The sequence below is a fragment of the Motacilla alba genome, chromosome 2 (assembly GCF_015832195.1).
Source record: "Motacilla alba alba isolate MOTALB_02 chromosome 2, Motacilla_alba_V1.0_pri, whole genome shotgun sequence".
Taxonomy (NCBI): Eukaryota; Metazoa; Chordata; class Aves; order Passeriformes; family Motacillidae; genus Motacilla; species Motacilla alba.
Window position 1 is genome coordinate 39,279,738 of NC_052017.1, and position 24,862 is coordinate 39,304,599.

At 38.2% G+C, this 24,862-nt stretch overlaps 1 protein-coding gene and 1 non-coding gene across 21 annotated transcripts in view; one reads left to right on the forward strand and one right to left on the reverse strand.

Moving 5' to 3' along the window:
* Nucleotides 1–24,862, reverse strand: part of SLC4A7 (solute carrier family 4 member 7) — a 93,597-nt gene that overhangs the window by 53,658 nt on the left and 15,077 nt on the right. For 18 of the 20 annotated variants that reach the window (XM_038160948.1, XM_038160931.1, XM_038160913.1 and 15 more), the window contains one exon: nt 4,000–4,081. In XM_038160948.1, coding sequence (XP_038016876.1) covers nt 4,000–4,081 — 82 coding nt within the window. Of the gene's footprint in view, nt 1–3,999; nt 4,082–13,035; nt 24,860–24,862 lie in introns of those variants that run through there. The other 2 variants (XM_038160801.1, XM_038160827.1) reach the window with 2 other exon arrangements.
* Nucleotides 19,820–19,890, forward strand: TRNAG-GCC. Its single transcript has one exon. It is a non-coding gene; the product is annotated as a tRNA-Gly (tRNA).

Consider the following 24,862-nt stretch of genomic DNA (forward strand, 5'->3'; position numbering starts at 1 on the left):
AGTTTTGGTTTGTGCTGTTTGGCACAACTTCAGTTTTATGACCATATTACTTAAATAATAATTTTATGTGTGTTTCAGATTATAAAACTATTATAGTTTGCAGTTAGCTGTCTTTTTATAAAATTTTTGATGCAGTCAGAACAAAAACATTACATATTGTTCTCTTAAATAAAAGAAGTTAGGGAAAAAATCACTGTCAAACACTTTTTAAATGCTTCAAATTGTGAAACACTTGTACAGCAAGTCTTCTACTTAGATACACAATATTCACCTAAGGGGAGAAAAAATATAGGATTATTTGATTGCTTGTCCTTGTCAACTAAGATTAAGTGAAAACCACACTTCTTTTCTTAAATAAAAATTAAGGCTCATCAAGGTAGAACAGATAACAGGGTCACTTAAAATGTAAACATACTTACACCTGCCACAGGATAATGTGAGAGTAGATAGCTATCAAACCATCTTAACTCTTGAAAGCTGGTGCTTGGATTTATGCCACAGAAAACTAGTCTACCAAGACACACATTGCTGACCTCAAGATTGTTTCTGGAATGAGACCTCTGTTATGTGTAAACTGCTTATCTTTGCTATGCCTGCTGAGAGTAACAGAATGTATCTCTTTTCCCTTATACTGTATCTATTAAATGTATCCTCAAATCAAGGTTGAAAAGTAGCTACACATTTTAAAAGATGCATCCTTGTAGTATCAAGCTAGACCAAGTCAAGAAAAGTTTTCCTTAAACTTCATTTAACAGAAAATACCTTTTACAAGATCACATTAAATACTTCTGCCATTAATATTCTTGCCTTACTTCCAACTCCTGGGTGACTTTGTTATTATTCTCATTCACTGCAGCTCAAAGGGCCTGGCATCAAGTTAAGAACATTAGGTGCTCTTAAAAAAAGGTTATTTTAGGTTGTTATTCCCTTTTCTAGCTCTTCTGTAAACTGACATTTGTTAATTCAAAATAAGGCCTTACAGCTTCAGTAAAGTGCAGTACCTTTATTTAGTACACACACAGTCTGCCCACAATTGCAGTTTACCATCTCTAACCGTTCCTCTTTTATGGGAAGAGTGTTGCGAAACAAGCAGCCTGCGCCTAACCTTTCTAACCTAAACACTGTCACTCCAGACAGGTACCACACTCTGCCAGCCACCATAAATAGAATGCAGAGCTTGAGAAGCTCCAAGTCCAAGATCTATTTTCCCCTTTAGCACTTGTCTCTCTTTCCATTAACATTTCATCACCAAATTTCCAGAACATACTAAGAAACTGACAACACCAAGACACCTTCCCTTTAGTATTAAGAGCAAAATTATACCCTCTGCTCTATCAAACCTATACATTATATATAAATTAGTTTGTACATGCTTTAAAGAGGTTAAGTATCACCTGTCCATGAGGGCTCTAAATAGTGTGGTGCTTCCCACCAGAGCTGAACTCAATGCACTGCCTGCTGACTCTCCTTGAAATACATTGATGCGTACTTCTGTAAAGGTTCAAAATTCCTTTCCAAGTACTCCTTTTCAAGTCACCAGAAACACATATTGAAAGATTGGACTGAAATAGTTTCAAATCTTAAAACACATCCAATGCCCAATGCTTGTAGGCTTCCCAAGCCTACAAGAAAATATTTGTGTCAGAAATTAAAAATAATGCTAGTTGGAATTGTTTTACTGCTTGCAGCCAACAATCCCATTTCTCGCCTTGGAGGATTGTGATATCACAATTAAAAACAAAACCCAAAAATTCTACATATCTACTTTCATCATAATAGCTTATAATAATGAACTCTTAAACAAAGCTGTAAGTTCACACAAATTTATCCTCTAGAACATCCTGAGTTTGAAGAATCTCTGAGAAGGTAACTATATGAGTTGAACAATCACACTTACATACCTTTTTCTCTTTCAAAGAGGAAAGAAAAAATGTTTTGTTCTTACTTTGGAACAGTTTTCACTTTGATAAAAGTCAAACGATATGGTGCACCTCCCTTGCTCCATTCTATCAATAAAAATTTAATTCTTACAAACATACAAGATACTAAAAATCTATGTAAACACCAAGAATAATTCCTATTTATGTGAGAAAATGCTTCACATATGTGATAATACTACTGGAAAACATTTTTTTTTGGTCAGATACTTCTTATTAGTTATTTGTTAAACCTCAGTATAGCCAGCCCCCTCTTGCATTGAGACACAAACACTGGGCCACTCCAAAATGAGTGAGTGAACGAAAAGATGAGGTGCATGGCTAAGAGCAAGGTGATGGAGAGTGAGATCTCAACTCCTCCTTTCAAAAGCACTTACGTTGACTCAAATGTTCATTGGACAGCAGTCTACATTTCACCTTAATTTACTCTTTGGCTATGGGTAAGACAGGAGTATTTTCCACAGCAGTCATCCAAGTGCCTTAATTGCCTTAATCAGCCTGAGCCCCCTGCCTTCCCACCCAGCATCTTGATTAACTGCAGTGCTGTAGGAGCTGAAGCACTCTACAAGAATGCACTCTGAAAGAGACTGGGGAAGCGATCTGCCTGCACATTCCCATGTCATTCTTTGTGGTCGAGGTATTACAGCTGCTAAGGCTGCTGCCTCCAACACTACTCCAGCTGGATGCCTGCTTCCCCTTAACCCCTGCCTCCCTGCAAAACATACAAACGCTTTTTATGGGTAATCTCCCGAGAAAAGCAAGAGGAAGAAATTAAGGAGGAGAGAGCTTGAATCTCCACTGAGGATTCAACTTCAGAAACAGCCAAGGCAGTAGTTTCCCTACAGCAGAACCCCATCTAAACCAGCATTGTCACAGCCTCCACTGCTGCATCTCTCAGCCCCACATCCACGCTTCCTTCCTCTGCTCAGCTCCGGCACACATCCATCAGTGTGGCATTTTGGGTGCTCAACTGCTGAGATCTTGACCATCTTTGTCAGACTTAAATTTTCCAATGGCTTAAAAACCTAGCTGGGCTTCTGGTTTGGTCAGGCCAACAGAGGTGTTAGCATAAGACAGAAAACAGTAACAGAATGAAGGGAAGAGATCGAGAGTACGACTGCAACAGCAGCAAACAGCTTCAATCACTTTAAACTGTCTCCTGTTATACCACAGCATGAGAAAAATGTCACAGCAACCTAAATCAACCTTTCTTAGCCAGAAAACTGTAGCCCTTATGGTTTCCTAGTGTGCTGAAGCAGTATAAGAGTCAGTACAACTCAGTGAATCTACTGCCTTCTGGCATTCTGCAAATGTTAATTAAACTTCAGAGTGTTCAATGCGAAAGGCAAATAATGAAGACTTTAACACTGGATCTCCCCAGTATTTTCCTTGTTCATTAAGTAGCGTACATGAATCCTCATCCCAAACTAATTTGTTTTCAAGTAAGAAAAAAAGTCATGTCTTAGATGAAATATCTAATTTTACATTCTGCTACATGAAACTAAATCATTGCTATTTTTATGGCTAAATATGGGATCCCGAGTCAAATAATGAAGACTACTACCATAATGCTTTACTGAGAGTAGATTGTGGAACATACAGTTTGCTATGGAATCAGGAGGACAGTTATATGTCTGTTCAGACTCTCAGTATTTGAAGTGCATGACCACAATCACAAGGACACTTAACTTTCAGAAAAGAAAACAAACATCTCCCTCATGACCCCCATTTCCTGACTTTTAATTCTGCAGAACGTGACATCATTCATGCTGGAAAATTACTTACCAACAGGAATAATTTTTTTCAAACTTAAGTCTAAGAAGCAAGCTTTCCTTGGAAAGCTTCCGTGATTTTTTTTTTTTTTGTGATAGATTAGAACAGTGGATATTTACCAGCATGCATAGAGACAGAAAAGGGCAGGTCACTTCTGCCTTTCACCATTTTTACTACCAGAATTTCATGATAGCCATAAAATTTTGATTCCTTTTAGAGAGGAAAATTAATCTTTTATCCCTAGGCAAAAAAGGCATGTTAAGCAAACACAAAACCAACACAAACTTACTCTCTAGTTCTTCTTTCTCAAAATTTGTATTGATAGTAGAGCTGATTTTGCCCATATCCACAACAGCTTCTTCATCATGACCCTGAAGAAACAAGACACAAGTTTAAGTTACAACTACTAAATAGAACTACCTTTTTCCTAAATTCCTAACTAAGTTTCAGAGACAGCATGTTGTCACTGAAAACCTACCCATCCATTTTTTTCTTGAAAACATTACCCTGCATGGAAGGAAAAGACAGTAAATCAACAGACAGGCTAAATACCATAAAATATCCTTCTGCAATGCTCTGGGATTTCATTACAATCAGGACACACATTTCAAAAGGGCAGTATTCTTTTAGCTTTTTATTCAACAGCAATCAATCTACTTCAATGAAATAATTGGTACATTTATAAAAAGATACAGAAGTTAATACCGAGAGATCTCAAGCTCTTCTCTTTAGGGGGCAATTCCTGTGTGAGATTTTTCCACCACAAATAAGAACTTTTTTTGAACAAAAGGATAGCAAAACGGTTAGGTTATCCAACCTAAAGTCTTTCCTAGATGAACAGCTCTGGAAATATCAAAATAACTGCTTCACTTAGGTTTCAACAGCCATCTTGTTAACTTAATTCACTTTTTTTTTTCTACCCACAAAGTTAAAAAGCAGCAGTTTCCAGCAGACCTTTTGGGGTTTCATTACTACTGAAAGCACACCACTCACAACATGAAATATTTCAAATAGATACAGGCTTATCTCTGAACACATCCTCTAATCACAGTTAGCACATCACTAAATCAGACCTTAAAACTGCCTTTTGCTCAGTCTTGACAAAAATAAAGTAACTGAGTAGTAGAAATCTCAAGCCCATCTCAGACTTGACATCAAAGCAACATCAGAGTTGCCTTTCTCCACATGTTTGCACCCCTTAGAATAAAGTCCACTTTTCACAACTCACAAATTACAGCCTCCTGACAGAGCTGGTTCTCCAAAAGAATAACTGCCTAAGGGTAGTTTTACATCCAAATATAAGGGCAAGGCTAACTGCTAAAGACTACTGTCCCTGATCTTTCTTCTCCCTTGGGCACACACTTTTTTCCTTAAGTCAGACCTAACCATCATGAAATCAGATAAAAAGTGCTTAAGAAATGGTGCGGTTTCTTTGCTGTTTTTTTCCTGTTTGTTTCTTCATCTTTTTTGTAACAACTTGATTAGTTTTCCATTGGATCAGCTCACCAAAGTGACTTCTCTTGTGGCCATATGACAGCCAGATCCACCACAAGTTTATCTGTTTGATCATTGCTTCCAGCAGCAGTTACATTAATCTGATGCATTCACATCAATCCACAGAGGATCTGAAATAATGGGTTCATGAGGAAAAAACAGAAGCCTAAATCAGGAGTCCTACAGGAACTGGGAACCCTAACAGTGTTGACATTCAACTAAACTTCAGTCTTAGAACTATGCAATTACTTTATATATAGAAGAAGTTTGTCACCTCACAGGAAAAGTGGCAAGGATGAAAAACAACATACCTGCGTCTAACAGGTACAAGCTTAAACACATTGTATCAACTCCCACTCCCAAAAAAACTTTTTTTGAACACAGAACTTCTTGATCTTAACAAAAATCTTTATTATAGTATATTGTGTGCATATACACAAAACAAATTTAAGTATTTAACTACTGAGGAAAGAAGATTAAAGAATATGAAGATGACGAGCACCACATGCTGGGAAAAAAATTCTGATGAGGTTCAAAAAAAGGTTAGATGCAGCTAGACCACAAAAAACTAAAAGTAGCTGGCACTACGTAAATAAGTAAAAACACAAGAAGAAAGAGTAGCACATGGCAGAATATACCTCTGAAAACTAAATACAAGTCAATTCTGAGCTGTGTCCTTGAAAACAGGATTTTCAAGAAAGGCATCACACAGTAACCTAACTTTGTCACTACTGCTGGTTTGTAGTGCCAGTAGAGTTTTGCAAATAGGTTAGAAAAATCAAAACCTTGTTCACCCCACAGAGCTACAATTTTAAAAATTGAGGTGATGTCTGCTGGGAAAGAACGTGAAAATGTACCAAGGACCTGTTAATAAAAAAAGTGGTAGAAATGTTTCAAGTGTCATTGTAATAAGATGGGAGGGGAGTCTGGGGGGAAATAGCATATTCCTGTCTCCTACACACCAAAATCCAGTGTACTGTAGTACACTCCTGTTCACAGAAACAGATACACACAGTAGTTACCATAAAACTCCAAGTAGAGATGGAAGCAGATGGAAGAATTACAAATTCTCTGAGGTGGTTTTTTATATCTGAGTAGAAAAAAAACCCCTAGTAATAGGAAAACCGCTATCAAAATCTGTTCCACAATTAGCTTCATGGTTACAGCCACAGACTCCTGAAAAATCCTGTACCTAAACACACTCATCCCACTCATCCCCAACAGTTCTTTTAGGACACTTGAAATCTTGCCAAACACACAGTTTTTGAGCAACAAAAGAAGAAACAGGTTTTCTCCAGATGATACAAACAACTGCACAACAGTAGAAAACTGCATACACACCGTGAAAAATATACACATAAGGAGAAATTTTCATCTCCCAATAACATTTTGAAAGTGGATTTGCTGAGTGCCCTGTATCACATTATTAATTTTTATCCCTTTGCTTCAGTAAAAGAGATTCTCTGCCAAACTCATACATACATTAGCAGTCTTCAAAAACCACATCACGTGAAAGTAACACGTCTTTTAAGATTAGATTACAGGAAGGCATGTGTGCCCTTGCAAACCGTTCCACCACTATCGCGAAGTACTCAACATATGCAAAGACTCTTCCAAGAATAAACCATTAACAACCGCAAATATCATACGTGAAGGAAGCATATCATTTACAGCCTTTGTTCAGAAAAACACAAAGCATCATTTTAACATATCTGTTTTGTGATGCCAAGAGCAAATCCCAGTAAGAGATTTGCCTTAGGTCAGGTAAGAAAATCAAAAATATTCAAATACCTTATAAAGTAATTCCAAGCTACAACCTTTTCCTGGTTAAAAATAAAGTCTGTAGGGCATAGATTTCCAGTAATTATAGATATCTATCATGTCAGTTGAAGGCACTGAAGGGAGGGAAAATTTTAACAGCTGCCATTTCAGTTCTCTTGTCTACTTTCTGAACTTTTTACATAAACAAAGAGCAGGGGGATTGTGGAAAACTTGTCAACTTCCTTGTTTTAGACAGAGAATGACTGGAGCTTAAAGCAAATACTCCTGGGCAGTTTACCATTCACTCCATGTGAAATTTTACGTAGGACAATCGCACAGATGCCCAAATACAGGTGATGTAGACAAGCCGAAGTAAAATTAAAGACTAATTTAGAATGTATGTAATTTTCATTTTCAGTCAAAAGACAGAACAATTGAGAAGGGAAAAAAAAAAACGACATAAGTAACAACCAAGATGCCCTAGGGAGAGATTAAGCTTTCACCTTTGGTTTGCACTTAATTTTTTTAACAAGAAGGTAATTTATAAAAACAGAATAAATCCAGAGTACTTCAAAGGAAAGAAAAAAAAAAGTTTAGCACATTGTATTTAGATACACTACATTGTATTATGATACACTATGTATACTTTTTCCTAAGATTTCTGGATACTCATAAACATACTGCAGAAACAACCTCCAGTAATTCAGCCAGAGGTGCCTGCATACACTAGAATCTGTCTTCTCAGCCCTCTAACTTTCTTCAGCATGAAAATGAAATCCCTTTTCCACTGCTATAGATCTGTCAAGACTTTCAAATACTCAGTGCTCCAGCAGATTCCCAGTAGGATTCCTCTTGCCGCCTCTGGTTTTCAAATGTCTTTTTTCAGTCTGTGAGAAAAGAGTAATTCTCCCTTGCAGAAAACCAAACACCAGAAATTATTAACACTACTTATTTACCTTCTCAAATATTTGTTATCATTTAGTTCAGTGTACTTTTGGTATCTACCATATTAATGCCACATGTTTTTTTAAAACTAGTACCGAAAAAACAGTCAATCCTAAATTGCATGAATTTTTATGGAAAGCCCTGAGTTTGGAAGAACTGTCAACCTCCAGCAGAGTATGTGGTAGCCACAGTCTCAAGGACTAGCACGAATATGACGCATGGAGTATTAAATCCAAAGGCAAGTTTCCACTGTCATCTCTGCAAGCACTTCTCACCATGCAACTCACTTAACCTTGTGCAGTCACACACACGACAGATTTTAGACGGGCATGCTGCCAAAGTGCATTACTGAATGACCACTTCCAAGAGAGACAACTTGCTAGAAGCACATTTTTAAGGTACTTGAAATACAGTTCGATCAAATCATTCTGGTGATAGACAGTGATCATAAATAGCTGATACAGCTAACTGTAAACTTTTGAAATCTATGAGCAATACAGTAACCGTGTTAAGAATAATTTGAGATCAGCATTTAAGACCATTACTTAGCTAGGTCAATGTTTATGTGCTCCATTTACATTTCCTCAGACCAAAGTTCTTCCCCAGCAGAATTAGAGAGTGACTTGCAGCACCAGAAGGGACAGTATTAGTGCTCATGGAAGTAAGTAAGTAGGGCTTAAGAGAGGGCACAAACAAACAATAAAACCTCCACAAACACCATCAACCTTCCCCCCACCCCCCAAAAAAAAAATTACACTACAACTTTCATGCTACAAAGAAGCTTCACTGCAGCATTTATTGAAGTAGATGCAAATAAAACAAAAAACAAAAACGCAATACAAAAAGCAACCAACAAAAACTAACCCCAACTCAGGATGGGGAGGAGGGAGCGTACTCATATCAATATTTTTCCTTTATATATCTGACTTGGCCAACAGTTTAACACTTCTTATTTTAATAGTATTCTAATGCTAATGCAACTGCCTACACCATCCCAGTGGTCCTACACACTGCTTTGTAACTGTAACTGTATCCCAATCTCTCTGGCTTGAAGAGAAAGCAAATAGTTTCCCCCTCCTTCCCACAAAAACCCACGGATACATCTCTACTTTTGTAAGCACAAGAGATCTGGCAGACAGGATTTTGCTCTTAGGCTGGAATGTGGCACCAACAAATCATTCCTCTCAAAACAGGAGCACACCCTGCTTGCAGACCCAACTGGCAAACCTTCGTTAGCACACTGCTGTAGATTTACCAAGATCAACAGCGTATGAGCACTTGTGCACAGTGCATTTTGCCTTTCATGCTCAGCTCTTCCTTCTTTCACCACCAGTAAGTACACAGGAGCAGTTCAGCTGGATCAAACCATTCATCAACATGCTGTCTGCAAGAGGACACAACAGGAGAGGCCCTGTGCAAACTGAATCAGTGTCAATGGTGGCTTGACCTTAGGAAGCACAGCCAAAGCAGAACTCTTGTTCTATTATCAGCACCTCTTTGTGGGATCTACATTCAGGAGACAGATATGACAGCCATCACATAAAGCTCCGGTGACAAAAACAAACCAAAAAATTAATTAACATAAGATTGTTGATATTGCTCTCCTTCAAAAATTAAGGTTTGGCTAAAAAAAGGAATTAAAACCTTCATTTTGACCATATATCTCAAAGATAATCAAGGAAGAACTACACAACCCCACTTTGCAAATGTATCCAGGTATGTGTGTGTACATCTATGAAATATTTTAAAACTAAACTTTATCAAAAATAGATCAACAAATTCACTTGTTTTGTTACATAGGTACTGAAATACATTGTTCAGGGTAATTTAGAACCCACAGGGTAATTCATTATTCATTGTCACAGCCACATTTCCCAAGTGGTCTGTTTCAGAAGTCTGCATTTCTGCTCTTGGCATACATAATACTCCATGTAGTCAGGAAATAAAATACATCTCCAATTTACAGAATGCACGTACAACCCCCTCTCTCTATCCATTCAACCTCCCAGAGGTTGAATGCAAGTTAATATGAACTAATACTTCAGGGAGTAAAAAACAGACAAGACCACTGTTGTAGACCCACAAAATTAGGAGACGAAGTCTACCAGGGAGAGCAACCCTGGAAAGGAAAAGAAACCAGAAAAGCAGTGTAATTGTTAATATCATCTCTGGATGCTGTATGCAGAGTTGAATGACAATCACTCTACTTCAGGCAAGCACCAGGTCTACCCCATAGGTCTCCTCCCACTGCTACCCATACACAGCACCAAGCAGCCTTAGTTAGAAGTGAGTAAATAGGAAGGGCATGTTGATGTGGTTTACTTGTAGGAACAACTAACAGCAGCACTTGGCAAGTTCTAAATATATTGTTTTACTTCTCTTTCAGACTGATTCTGCTTTTAAACCAGAGGTAAGATGAACCCAGAGTAGGCAGGAGGGCACGCATATGTAGTTGCTCCCTCCTTGAAGGACAACCAGCATACCAAAAAAAAAAAAATCAAAGATCCTTCTAAATAACAGTAAGTGAGGGTATTAGGCAGTCTATCAAACTGTTCAACTTTAGTTGAACCGCACAAGTGGTCCTATAGATGCATTTGAACAAAGTTCTTAGGGCCCAGTCTCTAAACAGCAATACTGTATCATCAGAAGTTGCCAGAGTGATGAAACACTACCAGTTCTAAATCAAGCACATCAACCTAACAGCCAAGGAAAAATGCGCCACATATAAATGAGCCCTGTCTCATTTTGTCATCGTACAATTTTTAGCTGGCCTTCCCCTCTAAATATATACAGATGAGAGCACAATTAATAATAATGCACAAACAGAACACTTGCCAGGTTTAAAATAGGAAGCATACTGTTGATGGGTTCCCCCTTAGTCGTATTTTCTATGGTCTCCTTTGCACAGGAACAACTGCTTTCCAGAGATTTTTTCCCCTACTATCTTAGCAGAGGGTATTGCTCAAGCAGTACAGGAATGACTCTAGATCAGCTCAATGGCTTTGGTGCCACCACACACCCTCACCCCTTATCCTGTGAATTTTACCTGTGCATGTACAACTCCTAATTTACTCAACAATCCTCACATGTAAATGACAGCTCCTCCTCATCAAAGCTATGCTCAGAGCCTTGCAGGAAGGTGTGACACTTAGATTTATTTCAGTAAGACCATAACTACCATGGAAGAGGTTAGGGATACTTAGACATTTTTTTAGCCTACTAATCCTCTAATTAACTGTTCAGCTTACCTTACTAAATACATCTGACCAATCTGCTTCTAGAAGACTTACAATAAACACAGCAGCTCTACAAACCTTGTTTGGACAACTATGTCTAAAAGATATCAACAGACTTCAGTTGGACTCTCCAGAAGTTTCACTGTATTTTGAATTTTCCGGATTTGTATGTGGAGGGCACTAAAGATGTGTATGTGTGCTACTTTAACACCACAAAACCCAAGCACTTTCAGGAAAAAAGCAGCTCTAAACACACTAATGTTTTGCTTCTTGCACTATCGAAATCTAATGTTTATAAGTAGTTTTATCTCAGTTCTAGCAGGCCTTAATCCAGCCAGGGTCACACTGAGCACCACAATGTGCAAGAGAAGCCGTGTCCCATCCCAGAAAAACTAAACATGTCTTTCTTTGGACGATAAACCAAGTGTTTGTGTTAATCACAAGAGAAAATTAAATTGCGAGAAAAAGTCAGAAAGAAAAAGAAACTTAATACCAAAAAGAAACTGATCACAATTGTGAATGGCCATCAACCATGGCACACCACAGCAATTCATTAAAAAAAACTGGATTAGAACAAGCACATGAAAAAGAGATTGCTTAGCAAGGTGCAAGTCAGTATTTGATTTACAAGCCTATTTGAATTCAGCCTGAGTATTCTGCAAGCCAAAAATTCACCACCACCATGCATAAACTTAGCAAATACTGTCAGCAATCCAACACAAGATATCAAATTGCATATCTAATATTATAGTAGCTATTTCACGAAGTTGCATTTTATCACTGCCTCACAGTCCTAAATTTCATTCAAAAAAACCCCAACATATCTTCATTCACTTAAATGCAATTAAGTGAATTCCTGAAATTACAGGTAAAAAAAGGCAGAAGTACTACAATGTTTACAACTAGTCACCTCAAATCTTTGCCTAGTCTTCTAGGCACATGCATGCTTGATAGAGTTCTGTGCCCAGAGCTGAAAGTAGCACCACAATGAAAACAAAAAATCGAGCACTGTACTACAGAGACCTTGACAAACAAAAGGCCACTACAATCTGATGCACTCTAATACATCGAAATCAAATTCTTTCTTATGCTCATACATGGGAATAGAAAATTTAGCTATTATACATAAAATAATTCAGGGATCTTTAAAGTTTTACACCTTAGGAAAATTCCATCCCATAGATTTTAGTTTCCAGGAAACTTGTAAAGTAGTAATCACTGTTACACGCTGCATTGCAGTCACATGGCAGTGGTAATGACAACCCATACAATGGCTAGGAAATAGCTTGTAACACTAATATTAGAATTCATTGTATAAATCCCCACAAATGGAGTTTTTTATCTGCGCCACTGAGGTCTGAAGAAAATGTTATCTCTGTGAACACTTCACCTCAGTTACACAGCTCATTAAGTTCACTTGCCTTTTTTTTTTTTTTTTTTGGTCAAAAAGGAACAATTAGCTGGCTATTTTAAGATTCTCTACCAGAAACACCCTGGCTATACTTGCACAGCATCAAGCAAAGCCACAGATGATAACCTTCAAATTAAGAAAGGCTGACTCAAAATAGTGCAAAAGAAAAAAAAACCCAATCCAAAACACTCAACCAATCTCAAAGTCTGACAGTCTACTGGCACAATTGTAAGAGCACATTTTCTTTCTGAATTAAGCTGGTTACTATGATTAAGCAATTCTAACAACACAGCAAATATCTTCCCTAATACAGAAATCTCTACTCAAACTACTACTTCTATCACCAGATCTTTCAAATATTTCTTCCACAACTAGTGAGTCTAAGGTAGCACACAATTCTGAGCCACAGCTGCTAAATATCACTTGCATCAAATCACATTCAAGCCATTATTACGTTACACAGCTGCTATTTACATACAGGTTGCATTTTCTTCCCTTGACGAGCTTCTTCCATGCTGATGTGCAGAAGCAGAGAATGCCCTTGTACGAGACCCTGTAATGAACCTCCCCAGAGATCAGAGCCTGCGCATACATGACTGCTTCAGCTGCCTGTGCCTGACACAGATGTACTCCGGGAAATTGCTCCCCAGCCAATCGCTCCCGCTCCACTCGCTCATCTCCCAGGCCACTGATTACGGCTACCGCAGGGTCACACAGCAGCAGAATGGGCAAGCGGCATGCCTTCAATTCCAGCTCAGGGAATACCAAAAAAGGAACTAAAACTGAGTTCCACACTTCACATTTTCTGCATCAACAGCTGCTAAGAACAGCTCCAAGGTAATATTTTTTGCTCTGATCCAAGACTTCATTAGCACTACAAAACGCATTTGTATCATGGGTCCCAGAACAGACCAACCCAGAAGTCAAACATCTGCTAAGTGTGTTTATAGCTGTATTATCAACCTTTCACCGAATACTCATTCCAATGCAGGTGCTTGGTTGTTAATAAACCAAGGCTTCTTAAAAAGAAAATTTTTTTTTCCTCTCCTCTCCTACCTTAATCTCATGTGTCCTCCCCAGTGAGCTGTCTCTGTTCCAAGTATTACGTGAGTAGCTGTATTTTTTCCTTCCTTAAGCCAAACTTTGAAAAATGCAACCTCTGCTCGAGCAGATCAAATTCAGCACTTCATCCTAATCTTCCCCTCTTCATCACTAACATACCCTAATCTCCTTGTCCCATCATCAAATGCATGGGAAAACTGGCTCTTTAAGGAGTTATCTATAACTTAACCTTTAAGACATGCCACTGCCTTGCTTGTTCCTTTTTCTTCTTTTACTCCTACGTCTTATTTGATGAGAACTCTAGCAATGAAGCTGGACTGATGCCACCCCAACCAACAAACAACTTGGACAAAATAGAACAAGTAACATACTGTCCATGAACTTGGTGCAAATACACTGTGCAACTATGAAGATGGTATTTATCACCTAGCTGTAGAGAAATCAAAGGCCACATTCAGTTCCTCTCACTGCCTCGGTCCAGAAAATTCTCTAACCATAGGCTAATGAAAGTATTCTCAGACAGTGCTGACAAGAGAGTTTAAAAGTAGTTTGTTTCCACTCTGTAAATAGAAGTTCACTCTAACACACGTATGCATCTTTTAACTTCCAAGCTATTGAAGGCCTCTCTGCTGCCATAGGTAAATGGTTATAAACTATATGACTCATACAGGAACCACAGAGTTAGACATAAATATCAGATACCCTAACTCTTAGTGATCTCTTCTAAACTGGGCATCCTAAATCACACCTATTCTTTCTCTAACACAGAGCAGACTCATACAGGTCTTCAGCTGCTCAGATGAATACTGAAACAGCTATGCTGAACCGTGTCCTGGTGGTTCTCCCACACTTCAATGAACTGTTCCTTAGCATAAATCCATACTAGAAATAATTCAATTGCTACAAGTAAAAAATATGCTTGTTTAGGTTGGGAGTGGGTGTGTGAAGGGAAAAGAGGCTGTCTATTCCTTAGGGATAGAATAAGAGGGGTGGGAATCACATATTTTATTTCCTTTTATTTTGAATTTTTATAAGTTTGGGGAAAAGTACTCGCTTGGTTTGAATACTTAAAGAAAAAAAAAACTTTTCTGGAGCAGCTTGCTGGAATTTCTTTAGAGTCTGTAGTCAGCCAATTCCTTGTTAACAGTCACTCAGTCGTGCAGCAAGACAAGCATGGTTTTTTTTCAAACAGATGGAAGTTTTTGCCTTTTAAGTTCCATACCAAAACATTTTGTGGATAAACGTCTGCTCTTCCCTTAGAGTAAATACCAGGAAAAAGATTCCCATCAAATGGAGAACAGCAACTTCAAACTGCAATTGTCTCAACATGTTTCACTACAGAAGTATTCTAAAACAAACTGTAGGCAAATATATTCAAAATTATCACACCCTTGAACATGTTCAGTGACAACACTGTGAGAACTCAGAGCAGAACTATTTGTGCTGGAGCAATATTTTAACCAAATGTTTGATGCTGCAAAAATATCTCTTATGAAGTGTATGAGAACACTTATTTTAATAAAAGAAACATAAGTGCCTATCATGAAACATACACTTTATCCTTCAATCTTTCCTTCTTCATTTGCACTTGTATACCACTTCAAATTCCATTTATTTGACCTTATCTCAGTCTATTAAAAGATACTATTGAAAGATGGGTCCAAAACAGTATGTACCACTAATCTAGACAAAAAGAAATTCATCTGAGCTCTTACTTCTTTGAAAAACTTTTCACATTTTCCCAAGTAATAGGCAATTCTGATCCCAGTCCATTACGAAGTGGCAGTGAACTGCCTTACTGCAGGGTCTGCAGAGTGTCTAGCAGGCAGAGCTGTGCTTAATCTGCCATTCCGAAATGGCAGGACATTTAAAGTAGCTGCAGTAAGCAGGACTGAGCTCTCAGCAGGATTTACCACATGAGCTCCAGACCAGCTGCTATCTGACACAGTCAGATATGAGCACAAGAAAACTGAGTGCTTGCTTGCTTACAGAGCAAGCAAACTGACATACCCACACATGCAGCCCTGTAAACTCTGTATCTATTGAAACTTCAAAATCCTGGTTCGGGGGGGTAGGGAGGTAGAGTGCTAAGAGTTGCATTCACAGTCCAAAATCAACCCTTCCTTTTATGAGCAAATTAGATAAGGGAGCTGGAGTTGATGATTCCCTATGTTTCCCTTCCAACTCAAATACTATGACTATCTTTTCTAACATTGCAGCCCCAAGAAACCAACCCAGTGCCACCCTTCTTCATGCAGCTGAAAGGGCAGCATCTACCAAGCTCAAAGCATCTCTCTTTAGGAAATAAAAAAAAGGCAAGAAATAATTATGATATAGCATAACAATACTTCTAAATGAGGCTTTATTTTGGAGAGGGTGAGGGTGGCCCAGGCCATGGGGGGATTCAGGAGGAGGCAAGGTGCTAGGGGATTAAGATGATGAAGGGGGCAAGTTGCATGAACACCTCTACAGATGGTTTTGTTCAGCTTCTTATCAAAGGGGAACCTTCTAAGTCATATTTAAAAAACTTCCTAGGAGCTTCTTTTTACAAAGAAATTAAATACAGGGTACTCCTCCAAAGAAACATTACTGCCTTAGCAAGGGAACACAGAAATCTTTGCCAGCAGTGGCTCATCATTTAATGAATTAAAACTAGCCATAAAATCCAAAAGTCTTACTGCCTACAAGTATTTTTCAGAATACAATTTCTGTGTAACACCTACCTAGTTCCCAAGACATACACCTGCACAGCATGCTTCAGCTTGCACTGGCACGTACACATGGAACTGGGTTTTTCCAAAAAAAGAAAGAAAGAAAAAAGATAGATGTATTCTGTAGATATTCTCTGGTGTACTGCCCCAGTAATGAAGTCTCGGGTATCTCAGCACATTGCAGGACAGCTGTCAGAAGCCACCAGGATGCTGAGAGCAAACACAAGGCAGATCACTGGTTTAAGCCCTCCTGACATTACACAACTGCACATCATTTGGACAGCTGAATACTTAGTCTCTAGAGATCCCGCTGAAATTTATAACCTGAACCCTTATTAACAGCAAGATTACTATGTTCTCTAGTGTACTATGTACTACTTGATTAATCACACCACATTCTGATCTAAATACACTGATGATGTAGAAAAACAAAAGATGTGTGTAAAGTTTTCCAGGACATGTTCCAGGACTCAAAACTGTCCCTCAGTATAGATGGCTGAAATTCACCATGTTCCAACAGAACCCCACCGAGATCCCACAGCAGCATGTATGAGCATGTGGTCAGCAAATGCCACTGAGCTAGGCTAGGGAGGGTTGGGTGATTTGATTTGTTGGGGTTTTCAGGAAGTTGGGTTTTTAAACTTCGGGCATGTTTTCGGTTTTCTGTTATTTTGTTTTTGTTTTTTATCGGGGGGGGGGGGGGAGCGGAAGAAGGGATGGTAGGGAGACAAAAAGGAATTCAAAGCCCCTCACTTTACAACTCTAACATACTGCCTTTAGCTAAATTCATCTCCACACATTTTGGCAGCATTTTTTAGATATTCTAGTTTTTCTTTATCCCAAAATAGTCTTAGATTGCTGTGCAAGTTGACAAGAACTACAAACTAGGGCTGTTCCAACACTGTTAAGGCAGCCTAAGCAAGGCCATATGTTTAATTGTTTTACAACCACTTATACAAATATTCTAAATTATGGAGTGGTTTGGGCTGGAAGGGGACCTTGAAGATCATCAAGTTCCAATCTCTCTGCCATGAGCAGGAACACCTTCCTCAGAGTTGCTCAGAGCTCCAACCTGGCCTTGAACACTTCCAGGAATGGGACATCCACAACTTCTCTGGGAACACTGTTGCAGTGCCTCACCACTCTCACAGTAAACAGTTCTCTCACATCTAATTTAAACCTACTCTCTTTCCATTTGATTCTATTCCCCCCTGCCCTGTCACTACATCCTCTCCTAGACAGTCTTGTCCCATCTTTCCTGTAGGCTCCTTTCAGGTACTGGAAGGCCACAGTTAGATCAATCCAAAGCCTTTCTTTTTCCAGGCTGAACACTCTAAAGTCTCTCAGCCTTTCCTCATACATGTGCTCCATCCCTCTGATCAACTTGGTGGCCCCTTTCTGGTTTCACTCCAACAGGTCAGTGTCCAATTATGAAACACTTATCCTCTAGATTAATTCCCTAGAATAGACAGCATCACTGTGAACAGCTGATGAGTCCAGATATGAAGCAGCATAATAAGAGACAGATAATTTTATCTTGTTTTTATTGACATTATTTAAAGTGCTTGCACAAGAAGATCTGCTTTCCCTGACAGCACATCCTAAGGAGGTGAACAGCAAAATTAAAAACAAAAAAAATTAATTTAAAAAAGTCAAACTATCCAATTACTGCATTAGGACTAATTGCTCAAATACAACCAAGCCAAACTACACCCAAACAGAATATCTCCTTGACAAGACCATCAACCATCAGCAGCTAATAAATAAAAGAATTCTTTCCATGAATGGTGCAATTTTTGAATGATTATTCACCTACATGTTGTTCCACAGAAAAGCAAAAGACTGAATCTCACAAATTCACATTAATTCAAGGCTTAATTCTTCAGCTTTCCCTCTGTCTCAAATTCTGTAGTCATATAACTGCATCCCACTCAAATCAAGCATCTGTATAATAACTTACTAACAATACATGTTTACTCTTACGGTGAACAAAAATTACTACTGACAAATAGAAACTCAGTAATTATAGTGGGACGATAATGCAATGTTTCCAATATCTATAGGTAACTAATACAGGAGGAGGAATCTGCACTCTGCTGGGCCACAACATTTCTTTTTAATACAAAGGCAGACATGATGGAAATACAGTCTGCTCATGCAATCTGAACTACAGCAGCATTTCATCATAAATTTTTAGCTAAGTGCTGTAACATACAGGATTCAGGTGCTGTCAGCTGCAGATTATTTTAATTAAATCATTTTTAAAAACCAATGGAAAACAACCAAAAAACCCAAAAACAAAACAAAACCCAACAAAACAAAAAGTCCACAAGTCACATTTCTAAAGTAATGCTGAGGAACTTAAAGGTATATGAAATCCTCACAGCATGAATGCCAGTCAGATTATTACCACTGTTACACACACTGAATATCAACCAGACACCAGGGTACCAGCAAGCCTCTACCACAACAAATTCACAGCTACCAAAAAAAAAAGTTTTAGCAATCCACACATATTTTATTAATAAGGCAGACAGTACCAGAAAGCTGCAAATCCTGTTTTGTGCTAGTGCTGGCCATAATGCGAACCTGCAACATACCAGATTAGGGAACGGAGCCAGTAGTAAAATTGCACTGATGGTATTTTGCCACTTCAATTCAGATGCCACTCAGTACCGGTGAGGCACAGGCAGGGGAGACTGCTGAGCCCAGAGGAGGTAGAGTAGGACCATGGGGCTACTCCAGCAAAGTCTGACTCAGACTGTAGGGGAGCCACACACTTCCACTGCTGCAGCTTCACGTCTCAGCTGGAGAAATGGCAAGGTACCAGTCACATCACCTTCCACTCTTCTCATAATATTTTGACAACGCAACATCTTTGCCTTACATTGGATCTGATGCTTTCCCACCTCCATCCCCTTTGCCCTTCCTCACTCTAACAAGCACCAAGCTCTTTCCCTGCCCTTGCACACACTGACAAGATGCATTCCAGACTAAGGGACGCCCGGAAGCTGAGAGGGCACATCAGCCACAGCCATACGAGCACACACAGGAAACATCCCAGAGGATATGGTAATAATGCTGGTGGTATTCAACATCACAGGATGAACTTTGGCAAGCATCACTCTGGTTACTTCAGAAAAGTAGGTATGACACACTGTCACTTGAAAAGAAACCAAAAATTCTGTGCTACTGTCACTTTGGAAACTGTGGACACTTATAAGTGAATAGAAAATGTTCAATTACATGAAAAATGAGGCCAGACTGCCTGCAGTCACTGCAGGCTCTACAAAGTGCTGGGCATGGGGAAGCTGCACAATCAACTCCCAATTGCGAAAGCAAATTTTTCAGAAAAAGCGTAGAGGGGAAAAATTAAAGAAGTTGGTGGTGCCTGTGTATTTCTGGAATAGAAGTTTTTGCTTTATTTAATCTTTTTTTTAATAAAGACAATGTGTAAAATGAGCCAGAGAATTACAATAATAATCACCAGCATTGGTGGTTCAGTGGTAGAATTCTTGCCTGCCACGCAGAAGGCTGGGGTTCGATTCCCGGTCAATGCAGTTGGTACTTTCAGGGAGGTGATTCCATGACTCCACTCCACTGAGACCCTACCTGGTTCCCAGCACAGGACATGCACTTGCTGGAGAGAGTCCAGACGAGACTCACCAAGACAATTCGAAGGAGGGAGCACTTCTCCCTGGAGGAAAGGCTGAGAGAGAGTCTCTTGCACTTCAAATGGAAAGAGAGTAGACTCACATTAGATATCAGGAAGTTCTTTCTGTCAGGTGGTGAGGCACTTGAACAAGTTGCCCAGAGAAGTTGTGGCTGTCCACCCCCGAAAATGTTTAAGGTCAGGAAAGATGGAGCTCTGAGCAACATGGTCTAGTTGAAGGTGTCCCTTTCCACACTAGGGGTGCTGGAACTAGAAAACTGCGCCTTCCAACCCAGACCATTTTTTTATTTTATGATTCTGATTAGGGAATGAACATGTAATTCACTTAACATTCACTTCAGGAAACTAAAACTGTAAGTCTTTTTTGAGCTTGTAGAGTGGTTTTTAAGGTTTTGAGTTTTTCAATGGCTTCAGAAGTTGAATCAGCTTATGGGAAAAGAGAAAGGATGTAGTGGGAATGACATTTTTCTCTTTCAGAAATCAGGAACTAGTCAGTTCCAGCTCACCCCTACCATGAAGCCATATTTTAAGACACATACTTTCTTAGCAAAATTTCTTCTATTTTCCTCTTGCATTTCTAAAGCACAACAATCTTAAAAGTCTGAAAAGCCTGAAATAAAGAAATAATAAAGCCTGAGATAAAAACTCTCAGAACTTGAAATTTCTAGGAGTCAGTCCCAGGTCCTTCAGAATGGCCACTGACAGGACATTTAAAAGAAGATCCACTTCTGTTTCTTATTTATCTTGCCTAATATCTTGTAAAGCTATACAAACAAGCTCTTTCTGTTTTAAAAAAAGCAGCAGTTGATTTTCTGATGTATTAAGGGTAATGCTTTCACTATGTCCTACTAGCAGGTTTTGTGAGAATTCAGTTTAAAAGTAAGGTGTTGATTCTGACACAACTGACTCATACATCCCACTGTAGATGGTGCTTATTTTACAGGAAAGTTCAGCTGACAAAATGTAAAGAGAAACTGAGCTAGAGATCGAAAATTAGCCAAAAAAAAAGCCTCTTTTGTAGCCATTTCATTTTTTGTCTCGAGAACTATAATACTGACACTAGTTTTATTATTTTATTAGTTTTTGTTTTGTGAATAACCATGTAAAAGACAACACAATACTTTTAAGAAAGACACACATTTCTCTTGCAAAGAGAAAAAAATGCCGTAGGACTCCTATTGTAAATTTATGACTTGAGGGGCTACTTAGTAAGAAAAGTTGACAGCATCCAACACCTGGCAGGCAGGTCAGATGCTCTACATTTGCTTAACACTTACAATTCTCTACTTCAGAGAGCATTAGCATGGTTTGCATGGGAGTTCTAACCAGCCAAGAACTATTAAAAAGGGTGCTCATGAAAAGGCATTTTTCATTATTTTAAAATGAATGACAGAAGTTACCCATCTTTCTAATAATGCCATAGACCACATTTTCATGCATCTTAATCTGTACACTACCATCCAGTAGCACAAATACATGTTCAAGGAAAGACAATTTATTTGAGACAACTTTAAGCAAAATCGGAGCATGTACAACAAAGAACCTAGACAGGCTTGTGACTTTCACATTGACTTCTGGAAGACAATTATCTAGTCTTGCATAAAGTCTACCCATAAAAATTCTGCTGCCATGATGTTATTGTAAGGCAAATTTGAACATGCAGAGTAAACCTACACCAGCCATACTTCTTGCAATGCAACCATAGCAGTTCTGACCAGCCCTAGAACTCTGAAGCTGGCATCAATAAATCAAAGTCATTGCCCTAGACACAAAGTCTCCTCCTGAACTCCCTGCCTGAACTTGAGACAGCTTTAAGATGTCCTTACAAACATAATTGATACCATAAACAGAATAAAAAAATAAAATACCAAGCCAAACGCACAGTGAACCGAACATTAAGACAAATACATAAAATATACCATCCAGACTGGAGATCTAAGTAAAAGACCTTCCAGCAGTATGAATCAAATATGCTACACCCAGTGGCTACAAGAACTTTATCTTAACATTTTTAAATCAGGATTTCACAGTTAGCAGGGAATTTTTAAATGCTGAAACAAATGCAAGAGTTATTCTAGTCAATGGCAATTGTGTCTGGCAACCAAATTAATTTTCTACACATATGAGATAAGGAGGAAAAAAAAAAGTAAACAAAATTGCATTATGTTTCTCATTATTTAGAAACCAAGCCTCCAGAACAAGTATTTCTTCCCAATACTATCAAATTTGTAGAGAAACCACCTACACAAAATCCAATACTTCCTTTTATTGAGGCATATAAAATATGAACAACACAGCTAACAGCCCTGGGGATGTGTTATCATATCAAATAAATTTCTGCAATCAGATATCTTAATTACATATGCATTTATACAACTTTAAATGTTCAGCTGGGTTTTTTTCAGGGAAGGAAGAACATCTTTACATGGTGGCTTTTGGCAATCAAACACAGCTTTCATCCAAACACACTTTCATCATCTCATAATTCTGAAAGACTGTTCCACCTCAAACTGATACAGAAGAGACTTTGAAAAAATAAATATGAGATACATGAGAAAAAACAGTTAAGAGCAGCTTTATTAGAACTGTCTCACCTACTTCCAAAAACAACATGTAAAGAAATATTTAAATATGAAAATTTTGAACATACTTGTCCTCTAGGAACTGCCCATGTTTCTAATGATAAAGTTCCTTTTTCCAATGTTACTTCACTTAAGTCTGGGCACACACAAAGAAATCAACCTATCCACCAAATCATTTGTATTTATTCTCACATTTCTTCACAGAACTGACTCTACAGAAGAAAATCAACTGCCTGTAAACAAGGTTGGAAAAATATCACCAATAGCAAGTTGTAAAAACTTCCCCTGTAGAAAACAAACAGAATCAAAGTGGCTTCTACTGCACTTTAACCTTAATCAAATGAGATTGCATCTGAATGACAATAAGACATCCAACTTTGGCAGAAAATGGTACCTTTTAATTGACATTTGAATACACTTTGATATTTGGGGCAGCACAACATCATAGCTTTTGGTTATCTTAACATCAATTTCAGAGCCTTTGTCTGAGATATAATTTATTTAAATAAAAGTAATAATTTTTTATCTGATTTTAACAACGTTTTACACACTTAAAAACTGAGGTTTCCAAAAGGACCTGATGTTTGAATTTGCAACACTTTTATTGTTGATTATCAAAATCAACACTAGCAGAAACATTGTTTTGTGGGGTTTTGGTGCTTTTTTAAAGCATATAAAGCAGAATTATTCAAGCACAATGAGATAAATTATTATTTTTAAATACTTATAACCAGGCCAACTGTAAAAGCTTTTTATGCTGTCTGAGGGCCCTGTGCATTGACAGGAACTCAAAGAAAGAGCAAGATACCCTTTTTTCCACTGGAACAGAACAACTCTGCCAAAAGGAAGCTCTTCCACTAAAGAAAAACTGAACTGCAGTTCACTTTAGAATTACAACATCCATATCAGGACACTAGGGGGAACCTGAAAGCAGTCTGCTTCAGAGTTAATCTCTTGCACACTTTGATCCTGCCATTGACTCTATATTTTCATTCATCAACAAGTGATTTAGATATACAATGGAAGAGAACCTTTTGCAGACAACTGAGGTCATAATGCTGAAACATTTGAAATGTGGTCATATATTGGGAAAAAAACATGGCATTCTCACAGCCTCAGACAGGAAGCTATTGTACAGTAGTACAGAGACCATCCTTCATTCTCTCCATTCTTGCAGTTCTTCCAGTCTTTTTTATTGAAGAAAATTGTGAAGCTGCATACTCAAATACCAAGAAAATTATGTTAAACAAAAAGCAGTTGAAAAGGCTGCAATGCTTCTTTACCCTTAGTGTTTAGGAAATGAAACAAAGCAGCCTGAAGAAAAGTTTGCTCTACATATTTGAAGCTTGTTTCTACTTTTGACTCATTGCATAATGGATGCAACTTTTGGATTTTTGGTAACACATGATAAAATGTTATTAGCAACTTACACACATTCTGAAACATGCCTGCTCTCCTAAACAGAAGCACCCTGAGCACATTGCACAACAGGGAACTACACCACAATTCAGACTTTCGGAACCACTGTGTCAGCAGGTTTCACTTCTGCTCTGGGCGTTAATTTAAATAAGCAAGATAACCCCACATTTCTAAAAGTCCTTTCAGAAGAATTAAGAGACAAAGATAGGCATGCAGTTTTGAAAGATGTCATTAGCCACATTCACAGGCTAACACTTTATAAGGAGGATGGAGGAAGAGGGTGATAGAAGAGTGTTCACTAAGGATTTCCTGAAATTACCCATTTTCTTTTTTTTTAAGTAATATTTTTTTACCTCTATGTACTCATTGATACTTTAAAGCAATATTACATTCCATAACTAAAGTTTTCCAAAAACTCCCATATTCTTTCAGTTAACCATTCACATATTTTCCAGATGTTACAAACTAACTTGACTGAATTATTTTCCACTAATGTTACCAACAGAACTGCCAATGCATATTAATAAAGTACAAACACAGTTAGACTCGAAGACCTTAAAGGCCTTTTCCAACCTAAATGAGTCTATGATTTCCATTATTCTAAAGGAGAGACATCAGTGCTTACACTACTGAAGTGGAACATCCTGAATATTTTGTATTAATTCTGAAGTATCAACTGAAACACAATCTAAGATCAACCTCTTCACCAAGATTTTATGAACAAACAGCAATAGTCACAACACAAAATATCCTTTGCTGAAGTTGCTTTTATGGGAAATTTATGACACTGCAGTGGAAAATTTTAACTTTTGTAAATTAGGAAGCCACTGAAGGGGCCACTTACAAAAGAGTATTACT